This window comes from Grammomys surdaster, unplaced genomic scaffold, assembly GCF_004785775.1.
Source record: "Grammomys surdaster isolate TR1022 unplaced genomic scaffold, NIH_TR_1.0 126051, whole genome shotgun sequence".
Taxonomy (NCBI): domain Eukaryota; kingdom Metazoa; phylum Chordata; class Mammalia; order Rodentia; family Muridae; genus Grammomys; species Grammomys surdaster.
In genome coordinates this window covers 5,401,413-5,427,688 of record NW_021620862.1, presented here as the reverse complement: position 1 = coordinate 5,427,688, position 26,276 = coordinate 5,401,413, and the positions used below count along the sequence as shown (strand labels likewise).

Below are 26,276 nucleotides of genomic sequence, written 5' to 3'. Positions count from 1 at the left end.
CTTTTATCAATACAAATAAGAACAACCAAATTCTGCTGCTAATCTACGGTTTGTTCTTGAATGGACATGGAATAAGGTGGTTCTCACAAAAGAAGAATTTGACCGGCTTTGTAAGTATTAAGTCTGGATTCAGGGTAAATTTTAATAGTTAGCCGGGCAGTGGTGGTGCACGCCTTTGATCCCAGCACTTGGGAGGCAGAGGCAGGTGGATTTCTGAGTTCAAGGCCAGCTTGGTCTACAGACTGAGTTCCAGGACAGCTAGGGCTATACAGAGAAACCCTGTCTCAAAAAAACAAACAAACAAAAAAAAGTAATAGTTAATTAATCTTGATGTTGTAATCACATATAGAACATTTGTTTGAGACAAGGTAGGTGTCAGTAACCTCAGCAGTTGTGAACCTCATTAATTCAGTGGTTTTCTCAACCTGTGAGTAGCAACCTCCCGGGATAACTGACCTTTTCACAGGAGTCACATACCAGATATTTATATTACTATTCATAACAGTAGCAAAATTACAATTATAAAGTAGCAACAAAACCAATTTTATGGTTGGGGGCGAGTCACCACAACATGAGGGACTATATTAAAGTGTCTTGGCATTAGGAAGGTTGAGAACCATTGCTATAATCTATGCTTGCCCTGAACTTGTGAACCTCCTTTAAAGTCTGAGAGCTTGAATTCCAGGCAGGAACTACCACGTCTATTTCAGTAGTAGTAATTTTACTCTTTTGGGAATGTAAAATCTTAACATTTACAGTCCTAGAAGAAAACATTTATATTAAAAGTGTATATTAAACAATTTTTAACAAAAGTTTTTTACTGGAAATACATTAATGAGTAAGCTACATTGTGTGCCTTCACACCAGGCTGTAAATCAGCCCTTGTTGCAGTTTGAAGTCTTTGTGCTGGTTAACAGAGAACTTGTGTTGTAAGGTGATTTGGGTTTTGATTTTGTTTTTGTAAGGCCTTAGGATAATTCAAGTGCAGATAAAATGTTATAAGAAGAAAATTAGAAACTGATTTCAGGGACTCAGAAATTATGATGTTATGTATGTAAATACACATCTTGTGAAATGTAGTAGTTCTGAAGGTGCAGACCTATGTAGTTCAAAATCTTACTTTGACTCTAGTTTTATATTGCAAACACTAAATTCCTAGCTTATATTTGTAAAGTCATTCTTTAGAGTTAACAGACTTCAGAAAAATGCGTATTGATTATAAATTACTATGCTGAAACTAATGCTGTATGTTATCCTTGAAGGTGTGTCTTTGTTTGATGGGTCCTGTCGTTTCATCGACCCACAGACCATCCAGTCCATCCAGCAGTGCCATTTACTGCTTAGCAACCTTAATACAGTCTTAAGCTGTTTTGCAATGGAGGCCCAGGGTATCACTGAGAGAGGTATATATACAAATGAGTGTTTTACTAACTTAATTTACATACAGTTCTTGTTTACTTGTTAAGACATTATGTAAAGAAATTTTCAAATGGAAAAAAAATTAACTTATGTATATATATGTAAGGTATATGTGAATGTGAGTGCCCACATGCCGTATTGTATGGATGTCACAAGGCAATTCTGATTGGTTCTTTTTGCTTACTTTGTGTGTATCCTAGGGATTGAACTTAGGTCTCCTGACTTTTTTAACAGGTACCTTTTACTCACTGGACCATCTTGGTGGCCTTAGAATTCACTGCCAGTAGAATTTAAAATTTGAAGTTAACATGTATTTATGTATTATTGAAAGAAGTGACTGGTTTTTTGGTTTTTGTTTTTACTTTATTTTGCCATTTCAACAAAGGAAAAGGTACAATTTCATTTAAAGGCCTAATTTGAATAGTCTATTTTCAGTCAATTTTAATTGCATTTTGCATGAAACAGTTAATTGTGGTTTGCATAAAAATGCCTATTTTAGTCAGTGAGTTATCTTAACATTTTAGAGATTTGCTTAACCTCACTTTGGGTCAATGTATACTAAATGCAGATTAAATTATATATGCATATTGTTGAGTATTCTGATTTGTCATTTGTGGTTGATAAATCAAAAGTTACACAGCCAGTGTTAATTCTTTTTTCTTTGTAGGACTGGTGGACTTGAGCAATAAGCATATGGTTACCCAGCTTATCTGTCAGTATGCACAGATGGTCTTATGGTTCTGTCACTCTGGGCTTTTACCTGAAGGCTTAGGTAAAGTGTTTAATATATGAATAGTTATTGAAACATCCTAACTCCATAATGTTACTGTTCTCTTCTAAGCCTTTATACTATTCTCTGTTTTTGTCTCTTCATTGCCTCACAGAAGCTATGTATAACCATTGAATTAACATGTAAAATGAGATCACATTTGAGAAAAAAAACATGGCTTCTAAAAATGTCACTACCTGTAACTTAGATCTAGAAACTGTGGTTTTTATAACCTAATTTACTGATGTCTTCAGTATTTCTATTGTTGTTTTGTTCTGGTTTAGGAAAGGGTCTCACTATGTGTCCCTGTCTGGCCTGAAACTCATATAGATAGACCAGGCTAATCTTAACAATCATAGTTTCACCTGTCTCTACCTCCTGGATGCTTGGACTCCCCAGCATGCCTGGCATGTGTAATGTTCTCTTAGTCTGTCTGTCTGTCTGTCTGTCTCTGTTTTTCGAAACAGGGTATCACTTCAGCTCTGGCTGTCCAGGAATTCACACAGATCCGCCTGCCTTTGCTTTTTTAGAGTAACAGGATTAAAGATTATTGATACTTGTCATCAATTAAATGTTTCTTTTAATCTAGTAATATAAATACTGAGAATTAGAGACTCGGAATTATCAGTATTGACTTTATTATAGAGTTTGTTTGTAACAAAGACTCAACTCCTTGTGTTTCTGGGAAGGACAGTAGATTTTACTTAATTTGCTCAACATGTGCAACTGTTGCCTTACCATTTTACACTTCACTTCAGTAAATAGTAAATTGTATTTATTAGAAATTCTTTTTTGTACCACAGGAATAAAATTATTAGGAGTACTTTCTAGGCTGTTAAGATCCACCAAACATCTTTGTTACAAACTTCTTGTGTTGATTAAATTTTAGCCAGACTAGGCCAGGTGATGTGATGAACACCTTTAATCCAGCACTTGGGAGACAGAGGCAGATCTGTTCTACAGAGCAAGTTGGAGAACAGCCAGGGCTGCCTAGAGAAACCTTGCTTCAAAATAAACAAATAAATAAATAAATAAATAAAATTTTAGGAAGACTAAAAATTTATTAAATAATTACAGTAAGGTCAGTTATAATCTTAAATTTTGAGATATTTTGGCAATATTACTTTTTCTTTTTCCCCAACTTTAATAGAACTCCCAGATGATGCTCTGCAGCTGTCAAGACTACGCTACAACTACCCTGTAATTGAGAACTACTACGCCAGTCGTCGGCAGAAGTGGGAGCGCTCGCCCAGGTACAGGCAGCCTGACTGCAAGACTCACTCGTGTAGTCAAGAACTGTCCTAACCGATGCTCACCTAATGCTTACTACTCTTTTATTGAAAATAATTTTTATATAAGATATTTAAAAAGATAAAATAACAAACCTGCTTAGGACACAACAAACAGATGAACAGAAAAACTTAAAGAGCCAAAAAGCAACAACAAAACAAGAGACATGGACAAGCACAAAAATCCCCTAAAAAAACATCATGCATAAAAGACTGCAGGATAAGAGGAAAAGTGGGCAGACAAAGCATTATGAGTCAAAAAGTACTGTTAAGTTGGTTTGTGTTAGTCATCTACTGCTGGGCATGGGGCCTTGCAGATGATATAGTATGAAGGTATATATAGTGACCCTAAAACTTCCACCAAGAAACTTCTACAGCTGATAATACTTTCAGCAGAGTTAGCAGGGTTCAAAATTCATACACAAAAATCAGTGGCCTTCCTATGTACTAAAGAAACAGTAAGAAAGAACTTGGAGAAACAGTGCCTTATACAGTAGCCCCATAAAACAATATCTTGAGGTACTCTAATCAAGCAAGTGAAAGATTTGTATAACTAAAACTTTTAAGATACTGAAGAAAGAAAAGAAAGGTCTCCCATGCTCACTGACCGGTAGGGTTAAATAATAAAAATGGTATCCAGTCTAATGTCTGCATTTTTAAACTAGAGCACACTATCATATTTCCTAAATAAAATGATATTCATAAGTGATTTGTCAGAGGAACTTGTAGAACCACAGTTTTGCCTCTAAGAACTCATTTGGAAAACAAGATGGGAATCTCCTATTCAGCAAAAACTTGAAAATATATCATGAATTGGTTATTTTTAGCAGTTTTCAAAACTTCAATCATGTTTTTCCTTTTCTTATTTTTTATATTTTTCTCATATAAGTTAAAAAGAATAGCCTAATAATTGCTTTGAAATAAAATTACAGCAGAAGGAATATTTAGAATCTGATCCTGTCTTTGGAATTAACCAGTCTTCTTCCTCAGATTGGAATGAAAGAATTGTAGAAGACCAAGTAACATTTAGGGTGTGGTTCACAAACACAGATTCTGGATGTCTTAAGTCAGGTCATGAGCTGTAGAATAAGCTGTAATGATAACACATGGAATTTTAGAGTTCATGGTGCTTTAGTGTAACTATTCCAAGATAGTGAACATGAACTTGGGAAGTTGCCATGGTTTTGGTTTTAGTAGTTTTATTTTGTTGTATCTTGAAGCAGTGAGTGCTGAGGTGTTGAATTACCTGTGGTTGAGCATCCCCCTGGCCTTGATTGTCCGTCCTTAGTCTTCCGTACGGAAGAGACTCTGCTGGGGTTTGAATCGTGCACAGTGCACATTTTGGTAGCTGTTATTTTGTGTGTGTCCTTTGGAGGATTTTGTACATTTTCTGATGCTTTATTTGTAAGCTGCAATATGAATATAAAGTCAGATGTGTAGAGTACTTGGTATGTCTGTCTGACTCTTAAGACTGTTTAAATAAATAGAAACTGTTTCTGCTGTTCATAACAGCAGGCCAGGTAACAGGCGGGGATGATACCTGTTTGTCACATTGTAAATGCTCAGAACTACATCGCTGAATGAACAAACCAGGATTTAGCTCTGAGCTGGAACAGAAATATTTGCTACTAGGGGCTGCTAATAATTCATTCAGAATGGTGGAAAATAGGGCAGTCAGCCATTTTGCTGGTTTCTTCCCTTCACTGGCTGGTGTGGTAATGGCTGAACTGGAGGCAACTTAGGGATTTTTCCTGACCAGTGCTACTTTATATCTGCATCCCAAAGTCTGTTTTTCCCTCCCCTGTCTTTTGATAGTTGTATAGTTTTTAGCATTCGATGCTTACTCTTTTGATCTCAACAGTAACAATGATGCAGCTCATCACACTGGTTCTGTGTTGCAGAGGAAAGTGGAACCACGACTGTTTGATGATTGATGGACTAGTCTCTCAACTAGGAGACGAAGTTGAGAAGTTGTGGAAACGGGATGAAGGCGGCACAGGAAGATATCCTCCTGCTAGCATCCATGTAGGTCACAGTGACACGGAGTTAGTTACAGAGTGGATGGAGGGGAAGAGTTGACAGTTCGTGCCTGACATAGGCTAGGGATCATGGAACATGAAGAAAAGACTAGAAAAGATACACTGACACTTTTATCTTTTTCTTTTATAGGCATTACTTGATATATATTTATTAGACAACATTACTGAAGCAAGCAAACATGCTATTGTATCCTTTAAACTTTTCTTAAGTATTTGTACATTACTGAAATTCCAGTAATATGACTATCAAATATCTAACCCCAATCTCATGAAAAAATTTTTTTTTATCCTTACCTAAGTGTGTATTCTTAACTCAGAATTAGTGGTCAGGCTGAGCTGGCTGATAATAATTGTAAAAGTATATCAAAATTACTGTTTTGGCCTACTTATTCTTGGAGTAACCTTGCCTTTTATCAAATTACCAAATGTGTATAAAATCAGCTGCTCTGAGACTGGCAGTTGAGGTGAGAGGAATCACCGCATGAGTGGTGGCCCAGGCTGAGCATTTGATCTCCAGCACTGAAAGAGGAAAGTAAAAGCCACTCAGAATATTGCTGGGAGCAAGCTTCCATTCTCAGTGGAGTCCATTCATTTAAGTGCTGAAAATACATAACATTGAAAGTTTACTCGAGGGACTAGAGAGACAGCTAAGTAGGTAAAGTGCTGGTTAGATAAGCATGAGGACCTGAGTTCAGATTCCCAGCACCCACAGAACAGCTAAGAACAGTGTGTGTGCTTTCAGTCCCAGCCTGAAGGAAGCAGAGATATGGATTAATTCTATGGCCTTGCAGGCAGTCAGTTGAGTCACATGGTAAGATCCAGGTTAAGTGAGAGAGACTTGCTCAAAAAAAAAGTGAGCAATGTCTGGTGAGTTATCAGCTCAGTACCTGACTTTTGACCTCCGAGTGCATGTGAGTGTGCTATAAGCACACGGATACACACGCGTACAGCATATACTTTTACAATTATTATCAGCCAGCTCAGCCTGACCACTAATTCTGAGTTAAGAATACACACAAACTAGTTTTTAAAGTTAGCTTGATTCAGCATTAGGCATTATTTGAATCCTGTGTATTTATCAAATTGAAAAGATAGTCTTCAGGAACAGTTTATGTTAGGTATGGACTTGAGGAAAGAGCAAGTTTCATATCTTGATCCCTGTTTTGTGACAGTGTTTGTGACAATGTTGTGAATTTTTAATCTATTTTGTGTCATAATTGATATAAGATATTTGATGTATTTGGTTAAACTGCCAGCTTTGCCCAATAGAGTTTGATCTATAACTTTTTAAAAATTTCAGATTACTTGAATTTACTGTTTGTTTTAATGAACAAGTTGTACTTTTGTTCAATCTTTTTTGTTGTAGCAGTAAAATAGAATAGATAAGTAGGTTGGCATGGGACTCCTTTTGCCTGTGTTATAGTAAACTATATTCATACCTGGATATCCCTAATAGCCTTGTAAGTTTCTTAAACCTGTTCATTCCGCATTCTGCTCTCTATTCTAACTATATACAGGGGTTTTCCTCTTGTTTATTGTCCTTAATGCTTTTTTTAAAAGACCATTTATTTGCTGCTTGATATTATGTATTCCTTTCCAAATAAAACGGATACCCCCATTGAATCTTTCCCAACTGCCTTTGCTATTTCTTGGGGCCAAGTTAAGCTAGTTCAAGGATTTTGGCTGCTAGATCATAACGACTACGAGGTAAGTAACTCACTTGGAATATACGCTTTTGTAGGTTTTTATACTAGGAAGATGTATAAATAGGTTAATTTTGACAGAAGATGTTGTCTTTTTCTAGAAGTAATACAAGGGCTCACTGTAACTAGTGCTCTCACCTAAGCAGCAAGAACACCAGTTCATAAACTCAGGTTACTTGCTCTTTAAAGAAGGGCACGTACAGATGGATGTTTGGGAATGGTGCGACACTGACTGTTGTGTTAAGAGACACATGTGAATTCTGGTATGAGCCAAAGAAGACAAAATTTGTTAGTTGATGGGTATGAAATGGGTGTAGGAAGGATTCTATTATAGGAGGTCTCAAAGGTGATATTTCTGATAAACCTTGAGTCTGTGACCTCTGCCATAGATTAGATACTCTTACATTTACACTTAATTTTGATTTCTGTGATTTAATACTACTTGCCTTTTAAGATCCAACTACCTTGTCTAAATACTAAAGACTGTATTTCTGTTTAACACTTGTAGAATGGTCTAGACCTTCTGTTTCACCCAGTTACTGCAAAACCTGCATCATGGCAGCATTCAAAGATAATTGAAGCCTTTATGAGTCAGGGAGAGCACAAACAGGCTCTCCGGTATCTTCAGACAATGAAGCCAACAGTGTCCAGTAGCAATGATGTTATCCTTCACCTTACTGTTCTTCTTTTTAACAGGTAAGTACATCTTAAAAATAGAAGCCCTTGGTCACATGTTAAAAAATGGAATTGATAGTAAAAAATATATGTAGTCAGGTGATGTGGCATATACCTATAACCTTAGAAAAGGGGGAGATACGACCAGCCCTGGATACATGAGACCCTGCATCAAGAAACAAAAAATGCATCATTTTACATTGGTCACATTACAAGACAAATACATGGTGCCTTTCACCAAGTTAGAAAGTGTGTGCTTGGCTGAGACCACTGCTGGCTTACACTACTGCTGCTTATTAACCACATGGGTTGTCTATTGCATGAACAGTTTGGGCTAGATATGGACTTAAGAGCAGGTTTCATATTTTAATGCTTAAACCAGATTTGAGCAAATAATTTTTTCCCTCAAGAGCTTTTGTTTTTATTTGTATATTTGTGTGTGTGTGTATGCTTTCTATGTGTACATACCATGTGTGTGCATGTAGAAGCCAAAGGTCAGCATTGAGTGTCTTCCTCTATTGCTGTATACTGAATATTCTGTACTACCACCACCACCACCATCAATCACTGGCTTTGTAAGAACAGAATAAAGAGTGACTTAATGTTAAAAATTGGAGAACATTACATCAGTGAAGATGATTGCTTTTTTTTTTTTTTTTGAGAGAGAGTAAAAAATACTTTGAAAAAAGTGGTTTTAGTTTCATTAACTTATTTCATTGTGCAAGAAACCATTATCTGCATTTCTGAGCAAAAGGAGAGTAGCCAGCAAACAAAACAAAGTGCTTTACAGTGAGTTACTCAATAAAATAAAGTTCAGGGCATGTCCTGTAGTAAACACATAATTACTTAATTTCCCTCATAAACCTGCATCTCTAATCCAAGTGTTTATTCTCTGTCCTTGAACCATAATAGTTACGTTTGGGGAATCTGAACTTGAATGTAAAGGGTTAGGCCACATAGTGATCTTTCCAGCAGTCAAGGATTGGTTAATCATAGTTAAAAATAACAGATAGCTGAAACATACAAATAGTAACCCCTTCTCTGAGACTATGCTATGTAAGTGAGGTAATCCTGTGGCTTTTTAACCACTTAAACTGCTTAGTAATTATGCTAAATCCTTAAAAATGCTACTGGGATTAGCCAGGTAGCTCCAGCCAGCCAAAGCGCCTGCTGTGCAAGGCTGATAAAGCTAAGCACACATAGAGGCGCACATCCACATGGACACACATCACAGATGCACATACTCACAGAGTGATAGGGCAGATGGCCGTCAACAGCCAGTTACCAGAGCATAGTTTGTAAGACGATAATCTTTGGACTAGAATAGATTTTAACTTTTTAAATAGTACCACCTTCTCTTGCATACTTGTCATTCCAGCATTTGAGAAGTTAAGCTAACCACTTTCTAAAATACAATTTATCCTCTCAAAGTATTTCATGAGATTAATGCCTACCTTGCAATATTTTGATTGTGAAATGCATAGATGCCATTACAGCTGTTTGCAGAGTTGTGATTTATTAGCAGGTGGTGATAGCGATTGATAGCCATTGTATCATTGACTAAACCTTGAAGCTTGATTCCTGACTCTGATCCCTTCTTTATCTAAAATGTGTGCTTGTAGTTTCCTGGTTTTGTGGTGGGTGCACAGTAGTTAGGAAACTGTCAGCATTGCTGTTGCCTGTTTAGGTTTTTTTCTTATAAAAATACGAGAGGAAAGCCCTATGTGCACTATTAGCCATTGTTTTTTTTCCTTTTCCTCCTCCCACATCCAGTAGATTGACTCTCCCATACTCTGTAGCTCAAGTTGAATGACTTTTAGCTTCTTCCTTCGTGAATATAAAAATGTAATCAACATGTTCTACATTACCTAAGCTTGTCATCGAGTTTTTCTTCTCCCTGTCCTTTAACAGTCTTAATTTATAGTAGAAAGTTTAACTTTTTTTTTTTTCTTTTGGTTTTTCAAGACAGTGTTTCTGTGTGTAGTCCTGGCTGTCCTGGAACTCACTCTGTAGACCAGGCTGGCCTTGAACTCAGAAATCCGCCTGCCTCTGCCTCCCAAGTGCTGGAATGTATGTTCTTTTTAATACAGTCAACTTATGTTTTAAATATTAGGTAAGCAAGAGTTTAACATTTTAGTGACTTTAGCATATTGTTTTTTATTATGATTCTTTCACAGTATTGTGATCAAATCAAGGACATTACATTTGGTAGGCAAGCATTGTCTCTGAATATACTATCAGCCCAGCTTCCTATCCTTGTGTAGTAACCACTATCATGAATAGTTACTGTAATTGTGTCAACCTTCTGTTATTTACACCCTGTGTACCTTTCCTGTCTTCCCCTTTCTAGGAAGGAAGGGTAAGGTTCAGGTAAGGGTCTCATGTAGTCAGGCTACCTTATAATATACTGTGTAGCCCAAGCCTTTTCTCGTACTTGTTTTGTGATTCTCCCTCTAAGATGCTGAAATTGCTGGTATGTGCCTCAATTCCCATGCCTGGTCTACATGGTCAAACCCAAGACTTGTGCATACTAGATAATTGAGCACTCTACCAACTGAGCTAACCACCCCCAGCCCATAATTGCTTTGCTGGTGTTTATGTAGATTATATTCCTTGCAGTTGAGTTGCTGCTTTCCAGCCTACAGAAAATTTTAGTTTTCATAATTAAGCAAGACTCTAAAACAAGTCTGTCAGTGAGATCAAGTTGAACACATTATTAAGTTCTCTCGCTGTGATAAAATACCATGACCATGGCAACTTATAGAAGAAAGTTTATTTGGGCTTGTATTTTCAGAGAATCATCATGGCAGGGAGGTATGGTGGCTGGAGCATAATGCTAAGAATTTACATTTTTTACCAGAAGCATAGAGTGAGCACTGAGAATGGCAGCTCAAGGCTTTTAAATATCAAACCTACTTCATCTGGCAAGACCTCACCTAACAGTGCCACCAACTGGTGAGCAAGTGTAAATACATGAGTCTGTGGGAGACAGTCTTACTCAGATCACCACAGACAGACTATAACTGCCAAAGTGCACTGATTCCCAGACTGATAGTAGGAGACTCTTGAGTAAGAAGCACTGCTTTATTTAAGTGCTGTTACTTCTCACAGAAAACAGTTCAGAGCTTCCGCTTGATGTCTTCAACTGTTATCCAAGTGTTCCAATTAAATCTTGGTTTCGATCAGCCAAAGTTACCTACTTCCAAGCTATGCTCCTTATCTTCCCCCTAAATATATTGTTACTTTATACACACAGGTCTCCACAATTTTGTTCCAATGTTCCATTTGTGCTAAATGCCACTACCACAGTATCGTCCTGACTTTTCCATATCATACCACACAGACTTTCAGTTCTTTTTGCATGTTAGCTTCTACTTTGATTTTCTGCTACATAACACTTAAATATTAGGAAGCTGCTTAAAATTGAGGTTCCTAGATACAGCCAGACATAATGGTAGACACCTTTAATCCCAACACTGGAAATGCAGAAGCAGACAGATCTCTGTGAGTTCAAGGCCAGTCTTGTTTACATAGTGAATAATAAAACACCAGAAGCTACAGAGTGAGACCCTGTCTTGGGCAGGACTCACTGTGTATCAGTATTGAATAAAACTTTCGAGTACTTTTTAGTTGCATGTGTAATTATCTTTTGAGATCCTATAAGTAGGTGACTTTGCCACATGCTACCTAGCTTTTTGAAACTTTGATACTGATTCCAGATGCATGGTTGAGGCCTGGAACTTACTGCGACAGAACTCAAACAGAGTAAATGTAGAGGAATTACTAAAGCATGCTTATGAAGTTTGTCAGGAGATGGGCTTAATGGAGGACTTACTGAAGCTACCGTTTTCAAACACTGAACAGGTAACCACTGGACAGTATCAGCTTAACAAGAAGTTCACAGTAAACGGAGAGTTTACAAATCTGTTTTGTTCTTCCTAGGAATGTTTAGTGAAATTTTTACAGTCCAGTACCAGTGTTCAGAATCATGAATTCCTTCTAGTTCACCATTTACAGCGGGCCAATTATATTTCTGCATTGAAACTAAACCAGACTCTGAAGAATAATCTCACGGTATGATTAATGTTGTCCTGTTGTGTGAAGCAAAATAATAAGGGAAACTCAAACCTTTTTTACTTATTTTACAAGAACTTACAGTTTAATGACCATTTTGAAAGCTTTACATTGTCCTGAACTTGGAGATCTATCTGCGTTGGTGTGGTTATTATTGAGAACTGAGTGTTACTGCCTATATTATCTGTATGCGCGATTATATTCTGATAGGTCCTCTCACTCAGAGAAAATGAAAGAAAGACTGCTAGAGAGTAGGAGTTGTATAGTACAAAGAGCACTGACCTTCGGAGAGTACACTGATTCTTAGCTTATTTTGTGCATATAGGACACTGTTTGGCCCTTGCTCTTCTGATCTGTAAAATGATTCTTGAGAGCTTGTCTGTCTGGTTGCCATATCCAGCATGGCTCCAGGGATGGACCTCACTGAAGAATTGAGAGAATGAAAAAAATAAGCAGAGATACATAGAAAAGCTAGGATCTGCTGGACTGGGCCCTCTTAGGAGGAGACCACAGCACCCTGGAAGCTCAGCAGTTTATTATATATAGTTGAAAAGGAAGAGAAGGGCTCCTGCAGAGCTGAACTAGGAAGAGACTACTAGATACAGATGAACGAGGGGGTAGGATTTATAGTATACAGCTAGATCAAGGAAGGCAGATTGATTTAATTTTGGTAGGAACAGTCTTCAGGTCAAGTAACCGGAGGAAGAAAGCTACATTTTCTGCACACAGTATTAACATCCACAAATGGACCAGAGGAAACCTTTGCCTCTACACCTAATGTGTGTATGTAACGGGGAGGGTACTGGCAGAGGCATTTCCCATTTTCCCATGTACACGAGGCCTTTGGTCTTTGACATGGTCATGGCCATGTCAGTAGCACATGTTCACTCAGAACTTACCCAGCTTGGGGCTTCCTCTGCTCCCACACGGGAAGGCAAAGTGTGTGTTACATTGTTTGTATGAGTTGTGAAGTATCAAAGTTTGGTAGTAAGTATTTGGAATGTATAAATGAGTATACAAAGAGGTAGATGAAATCTGAGCTGGAAAAATGTAGATAAAGATACTAGATGATATTCATAATTAAATTTTCAGTAATCTATAGCAGCATCTAAAATTAGGAAAATTAAAATTTTAAATCATGTATTTAATAGAGTGATCGTGACCCTCGATTGCGGGAGAGATCAGTGACTCGAAATTCTATATTAGACCAGTATGGGAAAATCCTACCTAGAGTCCAGAGAAAATTAGCTGTTGAGCGAGCTAAGCCTTACCATCTGTCAACATCATCAGTCTTTCAAGAAGGTAAGAGTTCATTGTAGAATGCTTACACTCAGGCTAGGGAAAATACAGAGTGATTCCGTTCCTGGGGTCCTCACCATCGTCCCTTGCCTCGTGCAGTTAATCACCTTTTTTTTTTTTTTTTAATTTAAATAAAAACCTTGTTAGAGATGGAGCTGAGTCTTGTATTTTTATTTTTAAGTTTCTAGACCCAAGCCATTATCGGCATTTCCAAAGAAAGCTGTAACTGGAACAGTGCTAACAAGATCTACGTTCATCAGCAATGTGCTATCTAAAATTGGAGAGGTGTGGGCAAGTCATGAACCTAGAAATGGCACCTCACTTTTTAACAGGTATTCTTTTAATTAACTATTGATATTTACTTACTTTGTGTGTATAGTGGAGGGCATGCGTGTCAGTGCGCGTGGAGGAGATCAGAGGACTATGTACATGAGTTGGCTCTCTCCTTCCACCATATGGGTCCCAGGAATCAAACTCGAACTATCTACTAAAGTCCTGCTACACATCCTCTTTCCTGAGCTGCAGCAGTGTTCCTCAGTGAACCTTCATTGGAAGCAAGTTTATTACCAAATGTAAAAAAAAAAAAAAAAAAAAACTTTCTTTTTTTTTTTTAAAGAAAACTTTGAAGTTAGCTACTTTGTTAAAGAAATTTTGTCATTAAGTTTACATTTTACATTTTTTATTCCTGTCTGTGTGTGTGTGTGTGTGTGTGTGTGTGTGTGTACATGTGTACATGTACACATCTACCTGCTGAGCCTTCTTTTTGGCCCCACTTCAAATTTTCAAACAAGTGTGTTTATTGTTGTTGGCAGCAGTGCAGAGGTAGACAAAGTGAAGAGAAAGAAACGCCCTTCTTTCCTCTTCCATCTCATCTCATAGAACTTTTGCCAGTAACTCGTGTGACACATGATTTAAAATTGACTTTTTCTCTTCTCTGTAGTCCTAAAGCAGAGCAGCCATCCCCTGCAGTGCGCCCCTTCCCACATCCAGAGCGTCCCGAGGCCTTTGTCGGAACACCAGTTTCAAACACATCCCAGAGGATTTCTAGGTGAGACTGTCTTGAACAATTTTGAAAAAACTGTAATTGTCTTAAACAGGTGCTATTCCTAAGCATTAATTTGAATACCTTCTGTTCTTATTTGGGAGTATAGTTATTCTATGAAATTATAAATCAAATTATACTTAACATTTCTATTTACTTACTTCATGTGGCTTACTGAAAATAAGCAAACTATATTAAAACCATAAGGAAAACAAGCTGACAAACTGTTTTGTTGACCACTAAAATAATGTTGACTCTTAGTTGATGAGGTGAAGCTTTCTTCTGGGCCTACTGAAGTGTCTTGTGTTGCTTAGGGGCAGTAATAGTTGATCTTACCCCAAAAAAAAATAAAAGTCTTAAAGTCTTCTTAAAATATGAAATTGTGAGGTTGGATGTCATGCCACATGCCTTTAATCCCAGCACTTGGGAAGCAGAGGCAAGCAAAACTCTTGAGTTCAAGGCCAAACTATTCTACAGAGAGGATTCCAGGACAGCCAAGGCTTGTTACACAGAGAAACCTTGTCTCAAAAAAACAAAACAAACAAAATGAAATTGTGATTAAGTATATATTTAAGAACATTGGGTACCTGAACTGTACTCATACTCATTACTAACAGAACATTTTTTATTCTGAACAATAATGCCTATTCATTATAAATTTTAGATGTTTTTTAGATTATTTTATTAATAACAAAATTGAGTTTTTACACTAAAAATAAGGTACTTGGCATTAAAAAAAAAAAGCCAGTTGAAATCAGACCTTTCATAATTGGGCATATTCTAAAGCTTGAAAGGACTTACTCTTTGGATTAGATTTAGTTAGATGGTCTCTGTTGTCTCAGAGGTGATAGGAAGTTGCTGCATATGAGTGTAACTGATGTTCTATCTTTTTCATGAGCTGTAGTTATTTCCAACAAGCCACTGCCTCGGTCCCCTCAGACTGAGCAGCAAAGAGTTGAACAGAGGCAGTGAGAATTCTGGAGACAGAGCCTCTAAGATTTCAGGTCTCCAGTGTAATGAAAAAGCTAATGGTAACTCAGGACAGACCCTGTTGACCGTGGCTATATGCCTTCTCTGAAAATGAGTACATTCCCCCGTTCTGTGTTTTCTATACTGATTTGCATTATTGGACAAAAAGTAAATACATGAAGAAGTGGGCCAAGTAGGTACTGTCAGTCAACCATGGCATTTTCACAGGCTTACATGGTAGTTTCTGTTTGTTTTGATTATGTATAGAAAGTCCATTATTTGGATCACACCAAAAAGTTGAGGAAATCCCAAGACCTAGTATGATGCTTAGCATTTTCTTTATATAACATTTCTTAATCAGAAATACTTTTTTTCTTGATTTTTTTTTTTAAGAATAATTTTAGTAATTGTGTGGAAATGGTTTCTGTAGATAGTTCTCACTGAGTTGAGTCATTTTTGTCAACTAGGGTTTCTTATTTCTGGCAGCAACAAAGCTGGTCACTTTTTAAGCATTTTCAGCTGAGATTTATTTCCCTTGCATTTAGTTCCTTGGAGGAACTAAATGATGCTGGTTTTTCGTGTTGGTTGGTTTTTGTTTGTTTGTTTGTTTGTTTGTTTGAGACAAGGTTTCTCTTTGTAGTCCCGACTGTTCTAACACTAGCTCTGTAGAGCAGGCTGGTCTCAAGGATCTGCCTACCTCTGCTTCCCTAATGCTGAGATTAAAGGCGTGCACCACCACTACCCCAGCAAGGATGCTGATGTTTATCACTAAAAATTAAAGCCGTTAAGTTGAGGGTGATGACATATGCCTATAATCTACCACTTGGGAGCAAGGCCAACAGGATTAGGAGGGAGTTCAGGGCCATCCTTGGCGACACACACACACACACACACCAACACACACTTCTCAATAAAGCACAGTGAAAACAGCCTGTACAAGTGGTCCACTAGATACTGACCTGGAAATTTAAATCACATGTAAAGCGAAGGTGGGCAACTGGAGTTCTTTGTTTTTAAATTGTTATCTACAATTCCTAATTCTGTTTTGCTTTTGAAAGAATTGCAGACTTTTTAAACTAATGCTGGCGGTTTTCTTACACTAATATACTTACCTAAAATTAGGTTTACATGTTATGATGTTTAATAGTGAGGACACAAATGTCTGTCTATTTCTATGTAATTACAGATTACTGGATTTGGTTGTTCATCCCGTCGCCCAGCCTTCTCAGTGTTTGGAGTTTATTCAGCAAAGCCCCACGAGATCTCCTCTGTGTCTGCTATCCAGTTCATTACCATTAGGTTCACAGTTTAAAAGGCCACATCAGAATACCTCCAGGCCTTCAGAATTACTTTTACTTGAAACTCCTCTTATAGTTAAGGTTAGTATTACCTGTCTAGTATCCTAGGGAATCAGCATTTTTTTCAAGTAGCACATAGAAATTAAACTATTTATAGTATAATTCTGAGTATTTGAATGTTTTAATGCTTACAGTTATAATTTTTTTTCTCTCTTTGATTTATTTTGTTTTCAACTTTTCCAAGAGATTTTTTTCTCTGTGGTACTATCTGGCTGGAACACAGAGATCTGCCTGCCTCTTGTCTCCTGGGCTGGAGTCAAGTATGCGCTACCTGGCTATGCTTAGAAAATCAAAGTACTATATTTTTACTTTTTAAACAGCTGATTAAGTTTATACTTTTCTGCATAATATTAATAATGTTTAGAGAATAACACAGGTCTGTATATGATTGTCAAAAATTGTCCTTTTTAAAATGCTTTTGCATTTTTGAATTATTTATATGTATGTAATTATTGTTGATCATCATCAGGTTTGTAATTTTTTTTCTTCCAAATACTTTATTTTTAGTCTGATTTTCACTTGTTTGCTTTGAGCTACTGTTGTCAGGTGACTTTTTAAAAGACTTTTCTTCTGTCCTTGATAAATTACTACGACGAAAACAAACCCAAACTTGTAGTGACTGATAGTAGTTGGCATATACATTTTTCATTTTCCAAGTATTTTTGCATATGGGCTCTGTTGTTAGTTTGGTTCTGCGTATGGGTTTTTGTTGGTTTGGTTGGTTTTTTATTTGGTTTGGACAGGACCTCACTAGTAGCCCAGGCTGGACTGGAACTTAGTTGGCAGCTCAGGGTGGCCTAGAATTTGTAATCCTCTTGTCTTAGCCTCCTGGATTTGAACCAGCTTCTTTTTAAGTTTCTTGTGTAGTAATATGGACTAAGTCTCTGGGTTGGGTTTTTCTTTTTTTTCCTTCTTCATTATTTATTGTGTTGATTGATTTGAGGAGGAGAGGTTCCAGCATTTATAGTAAACTAAGGAATTCTTACTTTCCAAATGCTGTTATTGAAATAGTTAAAAAGAGCTTGATGTGTTTGTTAGGTCCTGACTTGTAGTTCTCCTATTCCTCACTTGTAGTTCTCCTATTCCTGACTTGTAGTTCTCCTATTTCTCACTTGTAGTTCTCTTATTCCTGACTTGTAGTTCTCCTATTCCTCCCTTTTAGTTCTCCTATTCCTCACTTGTAGTTCTCCTATTCCTCACTTGTAGTTCTCCTATTCCTCATTTGTAACATAATATTTCTGTTCCTTTTAATTCTCTTTCCCCAAAAATCACATTTTTATTTTCTCAGTGGCTAGAATCAGAGGAAATCAAAACAGGTTAATTTGTAAAGCAGTGAAATGAGTTGTTAGTTAGATTAGCCTCCTCTAGTCTGTGACAGTGGTTCAAGTCATACACAGTCCTCTCACTTGACTTCACTCACTCTCTTCACCTGTTTTACAAGTGTTAAATAATTACACTATTTTTTTTTTTTTTGGAGCTTAATTTAAAGAGGAAAAACTCAGGGCCTTTAAAGAGATGGTAGAAAAGCTGGGTGGTGGTGGCGCACGCCTTTAATCCCAGCACTTGGGAGGCAGAGGCAGGCGGATTTCTGAGTTCGAGGCCAGCCTGGTCTACAGAGTGAGTTCCAGGACAGCCAGGGCTATACAGAGAAACCCTGTCTCAAAAAACAAAAAAAAAAAAACAAAAAAAAAAAAAAGAGAGAGAGAGAGAGTTGGTAGAAAGAATTTTGTCTAGTAAACGGAACATAAAGTTCTAGTTGAATCCTGTATTTTCCTACCAAACTGAAGTAAAAATTTTTTGTGTGTTTTGAAGATAAAAATGTATGCTCTCTGAAATTACTGTCTACACTTGTGTGACTTACTTATAAATACTAATACTGGAACTCTTTTTGCTCTTCATCATAGAAAGCTAAATCTCTGGCTCTCTCAGCTACATCTTCTGGATTTGCCGAGTTTACTCCTCCATCCATCCTTAGGTCTGGTCTTCGAACAACACCTTTAGCATCTCCCTCTCTGTCACCTGGAAGGTCTCTCACTCCACCTTTCAGACTCAAAGAAACTAGAATTTCATTCATGGAAGAAGGCATGAACACACACTGGACTGATAAAGTAAGTATGATTAACATAACTGAGGTTTTTTTTATGCAATTTTGTGAATAGTCTTGAAACTACAAAGTAGATCTAAAAGAAACCTTTAGAATATGGGCTAAGCCAATATTTATATCTTCTATAAGTCAAAATAGTGAGTTTGTGTGTGCGTGTGTGTGTGTGTGTGTGTGCGCACACACTCATGCATGCACATGTGCTCCTCCTTCACTAGTACACTATTAAAAGAGCTGAAAACGATGTATTTGGATAGTTGGTGACATCTCTTGATGGTTTGGTTTTTATCCAATGTCTTGTTGCTTTCTCTGCCTAATTGATTAATACATTGAAAGAATGTCGGTGGATTCCCACTTTAGTTAGTATTAATAGAAATCTACCCACTTGATCATTTTTTATCTCTATCCTGTACATTGTGTTTTGTTTTAATCAGTGACAAATTATTCATTAGAGAAATGTTAACAAAATTTTTAGTTACACATCTAAAGGAAGTTTCTGAGACTAGGAAGTGTGGAAAGGATGGGTGGGTATGGTTAGTGTAGACAGTTGGGAACTCTGATGCTTTCATGTGCTTTTTCTAATTCCAGGCTACAGATGACCAAAATGCAAAAGCATTTGTTAGTACATCTTTCCATAAATGTGGACTCCCAGCAGAAACTGAATGGATAAAGACCAGTGAAAAAAATACATATTTTCCTCTGGATGTCTCTGCAAAGGGCCCTCAGAAAGTGGTTGCAGACTCACAGGACACCCATTCACGAGGTCCAGAGAAACTGGATGTGAGCAAAGAAGACAGCACGACTTCCACCAGGTCAGACCAGACCTCCTTAGAGTATCATGATGCACCGTCACCAGAAGACTTTGAAGGGGGCCCTTTTGCGTCCCCCAAGCCAGCAAGTTCTTCCACTGAACTAACTACTAATTCAACTCTACAAACAGAGAAAGAGAATGATAAAGATTTGTTTGAGTCAGAAGGTCCTCCTTCAGCCATAGAGAAACAAATAGGTAGGAATTCTTTGTGCACGTTCTAAATTGTCGTCGTTACCCACAGTAAAATTTGTATTAGAATATTTTCTACCATAGGAAAGTGTCAAGACTAAATAATTTTCTCACAGTTTACTAGATCCTAGACAAGGTTTTATTTCAGCTTATGAAAATAACTTGCCTTCTTTCATAGGCAGGTTGAGAACTTGTATGTGCCTGCCTTTATTGTGCCATGGCGTTTACAGAACAGCAGCAGGCATGTTGAAGGAAGGGCTGGAACACACTGCCATCTGCCCTGAACACGTCCAGTAGCTATGACAAGTAGAGTAGTGCCAAGTGTATAAACTGGGGGACTACTGGAATTTAGACTTTTCTAATAACCTGTTTGCTAGAAACCAGGACTTCAGTTCTACTCTCTGCCCTCACCTGTGAAATAATCACATGAAGGTCACAATAAATGTCCTCAGGCCTGTGAACCTATTGTCTTAATATTTTTTTAATCTATTGAAAAATATGTTACTTTTCAATGATGGGGATTGATCGCTTATTTAAATATTTTGTGAGCTTTAGTAGAAAATCGCCCTCTGCTCACCATACATAGTCCTTGCTGGCTGTCGCCTATTAGTAGTAAGTACACTAACTACAGTACTTGCCTGTGCACCCGATAGAGTGTGGTGGACTAAATATTGACAGACACTTCAATGCAACTTGGTTAATACCGCTCTGGGATCTGGGGGCCAAGAGAACAGCAGAGAAGGAGACTTGGTTTAGAATCAGTGGATCAAATGCCTAGTTTAGATTATTGAAATTATATTGAGCAAGTTTATATAAGGTATTTCCTTAGGTCTGTAAAACTAAATACATACAGTAAAACTCTGTCATCTGGCTGGGGATAGATGTAGCTGACGTAATTGACCTAACATGTATCAAAGCCCTGGCTTCAATCCCCAGCACCAAGTTAAGCACATAGGGTAGAACTGTAATCCTAGCACTCAAGAGCCCAAGAACCAAGTTCAAAGTCATCCTCAGCTGCATAGCAAAACCAGCCTGGGATATATGAGACTTTGCCATTCCACCACCCCCTTCCTTCAAAAGTGTGTCATAAGTAGATTCTCTTTGGTGTTTATGGCCTAGGCTGAATGAAGATTTTGTAACAGGTGAGTCTATTTAGATTGGGATGTCTTTAGCAAACATAGACATTAACATTAATTGTTCTAAGAACTTTAGGATTCTGCTCATAAATTTAAAAAAAAATGTGTCTAGAATTTTGTGCAGGTTTTTTTGGTTGTTTATTTTTTTGTTTTGTTTTTTGTTTTCTAAGATAGGGTTTCCCTTATGTAGTTCTGACTGTCCTGGAACTCTCCATGTAGAACAGGCTTGCCCAGTACTGCATTCTTTTTTAATGTGCTGTATTCTAATAAAATAGTTAGATGGTCACTATTAATAGGGATTTTATAGCAGTATCTTTATTAGCTATTTCTGCAATATTAAGCAGTCTCAAATAGAAGTCTTTTTGGAGGGTATCAGTATAAACCATAGAGTGAAATAGGCAACCTCTAAACATGGTTTGTGTTCTGAGCTAAGTGTGAATTAATGCTACAGTTTTTTTCAACTACTTCCTTGGATGTTGAGAATTGAGTTAATTTAGGAAGACCTGTTAGACCCACCAAAAGGGAGAAGTGGGAAGTTAAAAGGGGCCCTTAAGCTAGGCCCAAAGGGTTAGAAGAAAGTGCTAACAGCCTAATGCCAAGGAATTAAAACAAGAGAACAAAAGACGTAAGTCCAGCCATTTCCGTAAAGGTATTGACAATGACCTCATCTGTGTGGCTTACAGGCACAGGAGACGATGCGGTGGAAGCATTTTCAGACTTCAGTCTCCTCGACCCTGTTCAGAGAGCTGAAGCTTCTCTTGGTGTGTCGTCAGTCTGTGAGGGGTAAGCTTATGGGAGCAAAGGGGAAGAGGTTGGAGACACATACAGCTTGTTGGTTAAGAATGTACTGCTGAGGCCAGGCATGGTGGCACACTCCTTAATCCTAGCACTTAAGAAGCAGAGGCAGGCAGATCTCTATGAATTCAGAGCCAGCCTGGTCTGCAGAGTGAGTCCAGGACAGCTAGGGCTCTGTTACAGAAAGAAACCCTGTCTCGAAGAAAGAAATAAAGAACAGTGTGTACTGCTCTTCCAGAGGATCCAAATTCAATTCTAAGTACCCACTCTGGGCATCTCAAAACTGCCAGTAATGCCAGCTCCAGGGGACCTGATGCCTCTGGCCTCTTCAGATCTCCTTACATACACACACACACACACACACACACACACACACACACACACACACACATGCATATTTAAAATAAATTGGGTTGGAGAGGCCATCATTTACAAGTGCTTGCTGTTCTTTCATAGTACTCAGGTTCTGTTCCCAACATCCATATATATGAGATGCTTCACAGCTGTCTGTAAACTCCAGTTTCAGGATACTGAGTTCAGGTCCTCAGCATTTATATAAAATGATAGTGTATGCCTGTGGTACCAGTTCTGGGCCTTGTTGGTTCACCAGACTAGCCAGTCACTGAGCTCCAGGTTTAATGAGAGACTATCTTAAAAAATAATACAGAAATCATAGATATCTGTATCCAAAAAAAAACAAAGACCCAAACTTGATTTTGATAGTCATTCAAATATATGCTCAAGAAATACCCGCAAAGCCAAGGGGTACTAGATGATGTCATCAGTGCTTGGTATCTGAAACATGGTCTAGTTAGGTGTGGTGGGTGACTCAGAACTGTCAACAGGAGAGGCTGAGAGAGGAATGTGAGTTCCAGGTCAGTGTGGGTTATTATAGGGAGACTGTGTCTCCAGCAGTGAAGAGAACCCCCAGGCTAGTAGATTGGTTCTACTTCCTAATTATACTCAATTGTAAGGTTACATTAAAGTATATACCAACCCACTACTTCCGTTATGGAGTCAGCTGTCCTAATCGTACGGTCTCTGGAGCAATACATTACCTTTGTTTAGTTAAACTTTTGAGTAACACTGCTGTGGAGGATAAACAGTGACAGCTTTAATTCTTGGAGGCACTACAATCAACTTAATAAGACTAGCACACATAGAACTTCAATTTGTAAGACACAGAATAGCTCCTTATGAAGGAGCAGTGGGTTGTTTTTCAAGACAGTTTCCTCTGTATAGCTTAGCTCTCCTGGACCTTATTCTGTATGTAGACCGGACTGTTCTCAAATTCAGAGATCTGCCTGCCTCTGCCTCCCTTTTCTACCACCTGGACAAGTTGGTTATTGGGTAAGTTGTGAAGATTAGTTGCTGAGTATTTGTCATCATTACTATAAATATTGTTACCTGGATAATCTCCACACACAAAAAAAATCTCTGCAAATGTTTCAGAGACTGTTTTCTTGGGAGGATAGTTTGTCCTATCTTTAAGACCCAGCATGCTTTAGTTGGAATTTGGAGACATGCCCAGTGATGGATAACTGCCGGGGTATTCTACAGCTTATTGTCTGTTCAAAGTCATTTATCTTAATATTTCCAGTTAGTACTAAAGCACTGATGCTGAGCCTAGCAAGTCGTGGGAAATATTGGCCACTTGACAGACTTACCTAAAAAATACATAGTTCTAAAATGCTTGATACATAATTTTATATACTTACAGGCACTTAAAAATCATTTTATTTGTATTTTTAAGGCCATAACACCATTTTTTACAAAAGAGTAAACTAGAGGAAAATGGGAGAAAAAAATGCATCAGTGTTTCTAATTCTCTCGTAAATTTTATAAAATTTAGAGTGTTCTTTGATAGTGGGTTCTGAATTCTAGTTTTTATAACAAAGTAGCAAGTTAGAAGAAGGTGGAACAGGTGGAGTCTCATTCACTAAAGTGTGCATTTCTGTTTCTCAAGGGAAACCTCCACTTCAAAATCCAAGACATCAGTTCTGGATGGAATACTGTCTATTGAGAGCCGAACCTCTATACTTACAGCAGACCACAATGAATGTATGTATCATTTAGGGCTCTGAATCAGTACTTTAAAGAATATTATTAGATTTTTCTTTTCTCAATTCTTCTCTGGCCAGCTTCCAAGGAGTAAAAGCATTTTAAGGATACCATCTATCAAAAGAAACTCTTAAGAATTAGGGACTTTGAATTTTAATGAACATACTTTCCTTTGGAACATGAAAGAATGGCAAAATAAATTACCTGTTCATAGCAGTTTATTCAGGGAAATCAATAAATATATTACATAAATCAAGTTTTAATATAATCACTTTGGTTTTATAAAAATCTGAGAATGGTATTTTTATTCTGTGAGTTCGCAGTTGAATAGAAGGAAGAGACATGCAGTCTCTCCTCACAAAGACACTCCTGATGTTCCCGCTCACTTGCTCTTCTCAGCACTGGACTTGGGTGGCATTGTCTACATCTAGAGCCCATGCCTCCACGGTCACACCTCCACGGTCACACGTTTTGCTTTGTCACGGTGTGAGTGACATCTGGAGCAGGCTTGTGCATTTTATCTGAAGGTTGAGAACTTGATACACGGGGGCTGGAGAGGTGGCTCAGAGGTTAAGAGCACTGAGTGCTCCTCCAGAGGTCCTGAGTTCAATTCCCAGCAACCACACATGGCTCACAACCATCTGTAATGGGATCCAATGCCCTCTTCTGGATTTGTCTGAAGACAGTGTACTCATATACATAAAATAAATTATTTATTTATTTATTTATTTTAATTTTTATTGTTTTGGTTTTTTTCGAGACAGGGTTTCTCTGTGTATCCCGGGCTGTCCTGGAACTTACTCTGTAGACCAGGCTGGCCTTGAACTCAGAAATCTGCCTCCCTCTGCCTCCCAAGTGCTGGGATTAAAGGTGTGCGCCACCACCGCCCGGCAATAAATCTTTTTTTTTTTTTTTTTTAAAGAAAAAAGAAAGAAAGAAAGAAAGAAAATGATATGTACTGTGTATGGTGTCTCAAACCTTTAATCCTAGCACTGTGTAAACTTTAGGCCATCCTGGTCTACATGACAGCTCTAGTGCAGCCAGGAGTACTACATATAGAAACTGTCTCAAAAACAAATAGGAACAACAAAAAGAAAGTAAAATGGAATGTATATATTATAAAATAATCTAGGGAAGATTCTCAACACGTAAAGTAAAAACCAGGTTACTCGTTTTTGGCTCTGTTGTTACCAGTTTACACTGTCTGCTTAGATCTGTTGTGCTTTGGAGAGAGGAGCTAGTGAGGTGACTACAAGGTACACATCTGAATGAGACTGCTTTGGTTTCATAAGTCGGGTCTGCACCTCATTGGAAGACTGAGCTATTCCTGGGTGTGTTTTGTCTGATAAATACTGTTTTCATGTAGACTGTGTAGTAGTGCTTGGCACTCAGTACAAACTAACACATCTCTAGCTAATGCTGTCTGCTGTTACAACTGTCATTACATCATCTGTACATTCAATTTTTAAAAAACTTTCACGTTTAAAGTATTTAATACTTTTCTATAGCAGTAATACAGGGCAAGACATTCTGTCCTTTAATATTGTATTCTGTCATTGAATAAATATGTTCTATGCTGAACTTTACTAATTTTTGGTAAACATTCGATCACAATATTTTTGTCAGGTATTGTTTTATTTCATTAGTGGGTGTAATATTTCTCTTGGTTTAGACCTAGCTTAGAAAGTCAGAGACCACCCACAGACTTTTTTTTCCCCACAGACTTCTAATACTTTGTTTCTCCCAGTAAAGGTTAATGTGCTTTCTGTATTGAGAGAGGGCAGTGGGTTATGGTGGCAAACACAGGTGAAAATCATCTCTCATTGAATTAGTATTTACAGTCTAGGAATATGAGCTCATTAAAAAGTATAGCATAGCCGGGCGGTGGTGGCGCACACCTTTAATCCCAGCACTTGGGAAGCAGAGGCAGGCGGATTTCTGAGTTCAAGGCCAGCCTGGTCTACAGAGTGAGTTCCAGGACAGCCAGGGCTACACAGAGAAACCCTGTCTCAAAAAAACCAAAAAAACAAAACAAAACAAAAAAGTATAGTATAATCAAGCTAAACATAGACATCTTTTTTCCCTCTTAAAGTTACCATGTTTATGTCATTCACAAATGCCAAGCCTCATATTGACATAAAACTTAGACAAGAAGAAACATGAAAGGGATTTTCTTTTTAATTGGACCATAAAATTATGACATCTGAGAAAACAGATTGCTACAAAAGGAAAACACCCATCCATTTTATAGACAACTGTGAAGGTCTCTTGCAGAGTCCTGCTATTGAGGGTGGCTAGTTTTCTAGGAGTCTTGAGTCCCCTTAGAGTACTCATCATTATGGTAAATTTTGACAACAGTGGCAAGAATTATATTCCAATTCGGAAAAGCCAATGTGGTTCAAGTATGAAATTTTTCTTCCATGTTTGCCTCTGTAGGAAATGTACACGTATTGTTTGAGTTGATATTAAAAAGTTGAAACTGTACAGCCACAGAGAGATCTTCCTCCTTGAGTCTAAGTAACTCATTGCTCTTTGAATTGTATGAGT

At 37.7% G+C, this 26,276-nt stretch overlaps 1 protein-coding gene across 1 annotated transcript in view; it reads left to right on the top strand.

Moving 5' to 3' along the window:
- The window catches only part of Ahctf1 (AT-hook containing transcription factor 1), a 56,942-nt gene that overhangs the window by 20,799 nt on the left and 9,867 nt on the right, over nt 1–26,276 (top strand). Inside the window, exons 14-31 of the mRNA XM_028755305.1 lie at nt 21–110; nt 1,263–1,403; nt 2,087–2,191; nt 3,339–3,441; nt 5,379–5,502; nt 5,647–5,703; nt 7,077–7,223; nt 7,728–7,915; nt 11,614–11,758; nt 11,837–11,968; nt 13,120–13,270; nt 13,449–13,599; nt 14,208–14,315; nt 16,465–16,657; nt 18,541–18,744; nt 19,326–19,743; nt 21,557–21,656; nt 23,635–23,729. Of these exons, the coding sequence (XP_028611138.1) occupies nt 21–110; nt 1,263–1,403; nt 2,087–2,191; nt 3,339–3,441; nt 5,379–5,502; nt 5,647–5,703; nt 7,077–7,223; nt 7,728–7,915; nt 11,614–11,758; nt 11,837–11,968; nt 13,120–13,270; nt 13,449–13,599; nt 14,208–14,315; nt 16,465–16,657; nt 18,541–18,744; nt 19,326–19,743; nt 21,557–21,656; nt 23,635–23,729 (2,652 nt within the window). The remainder of the gene's footprint in view (nt 1–20; nt 111–1,262; nt 1,404–2,086; nt 2,192–3,338; nt 3,442–5,378; nt 5,503–5,646; nt 5,704–7,076; nt 7,224–7,727; nt 7,916–11,613; nt 11,759–11,836; nt 11,969–13,119; nt 13,271–13,448; nt 13,600–14,207; nt 14,316–16,464; nt 16,658–18,540; nt 18,745–19,325; nt 19,744–21,556; nt 21,657–23,634; nt 23,730–26,276) is intronic.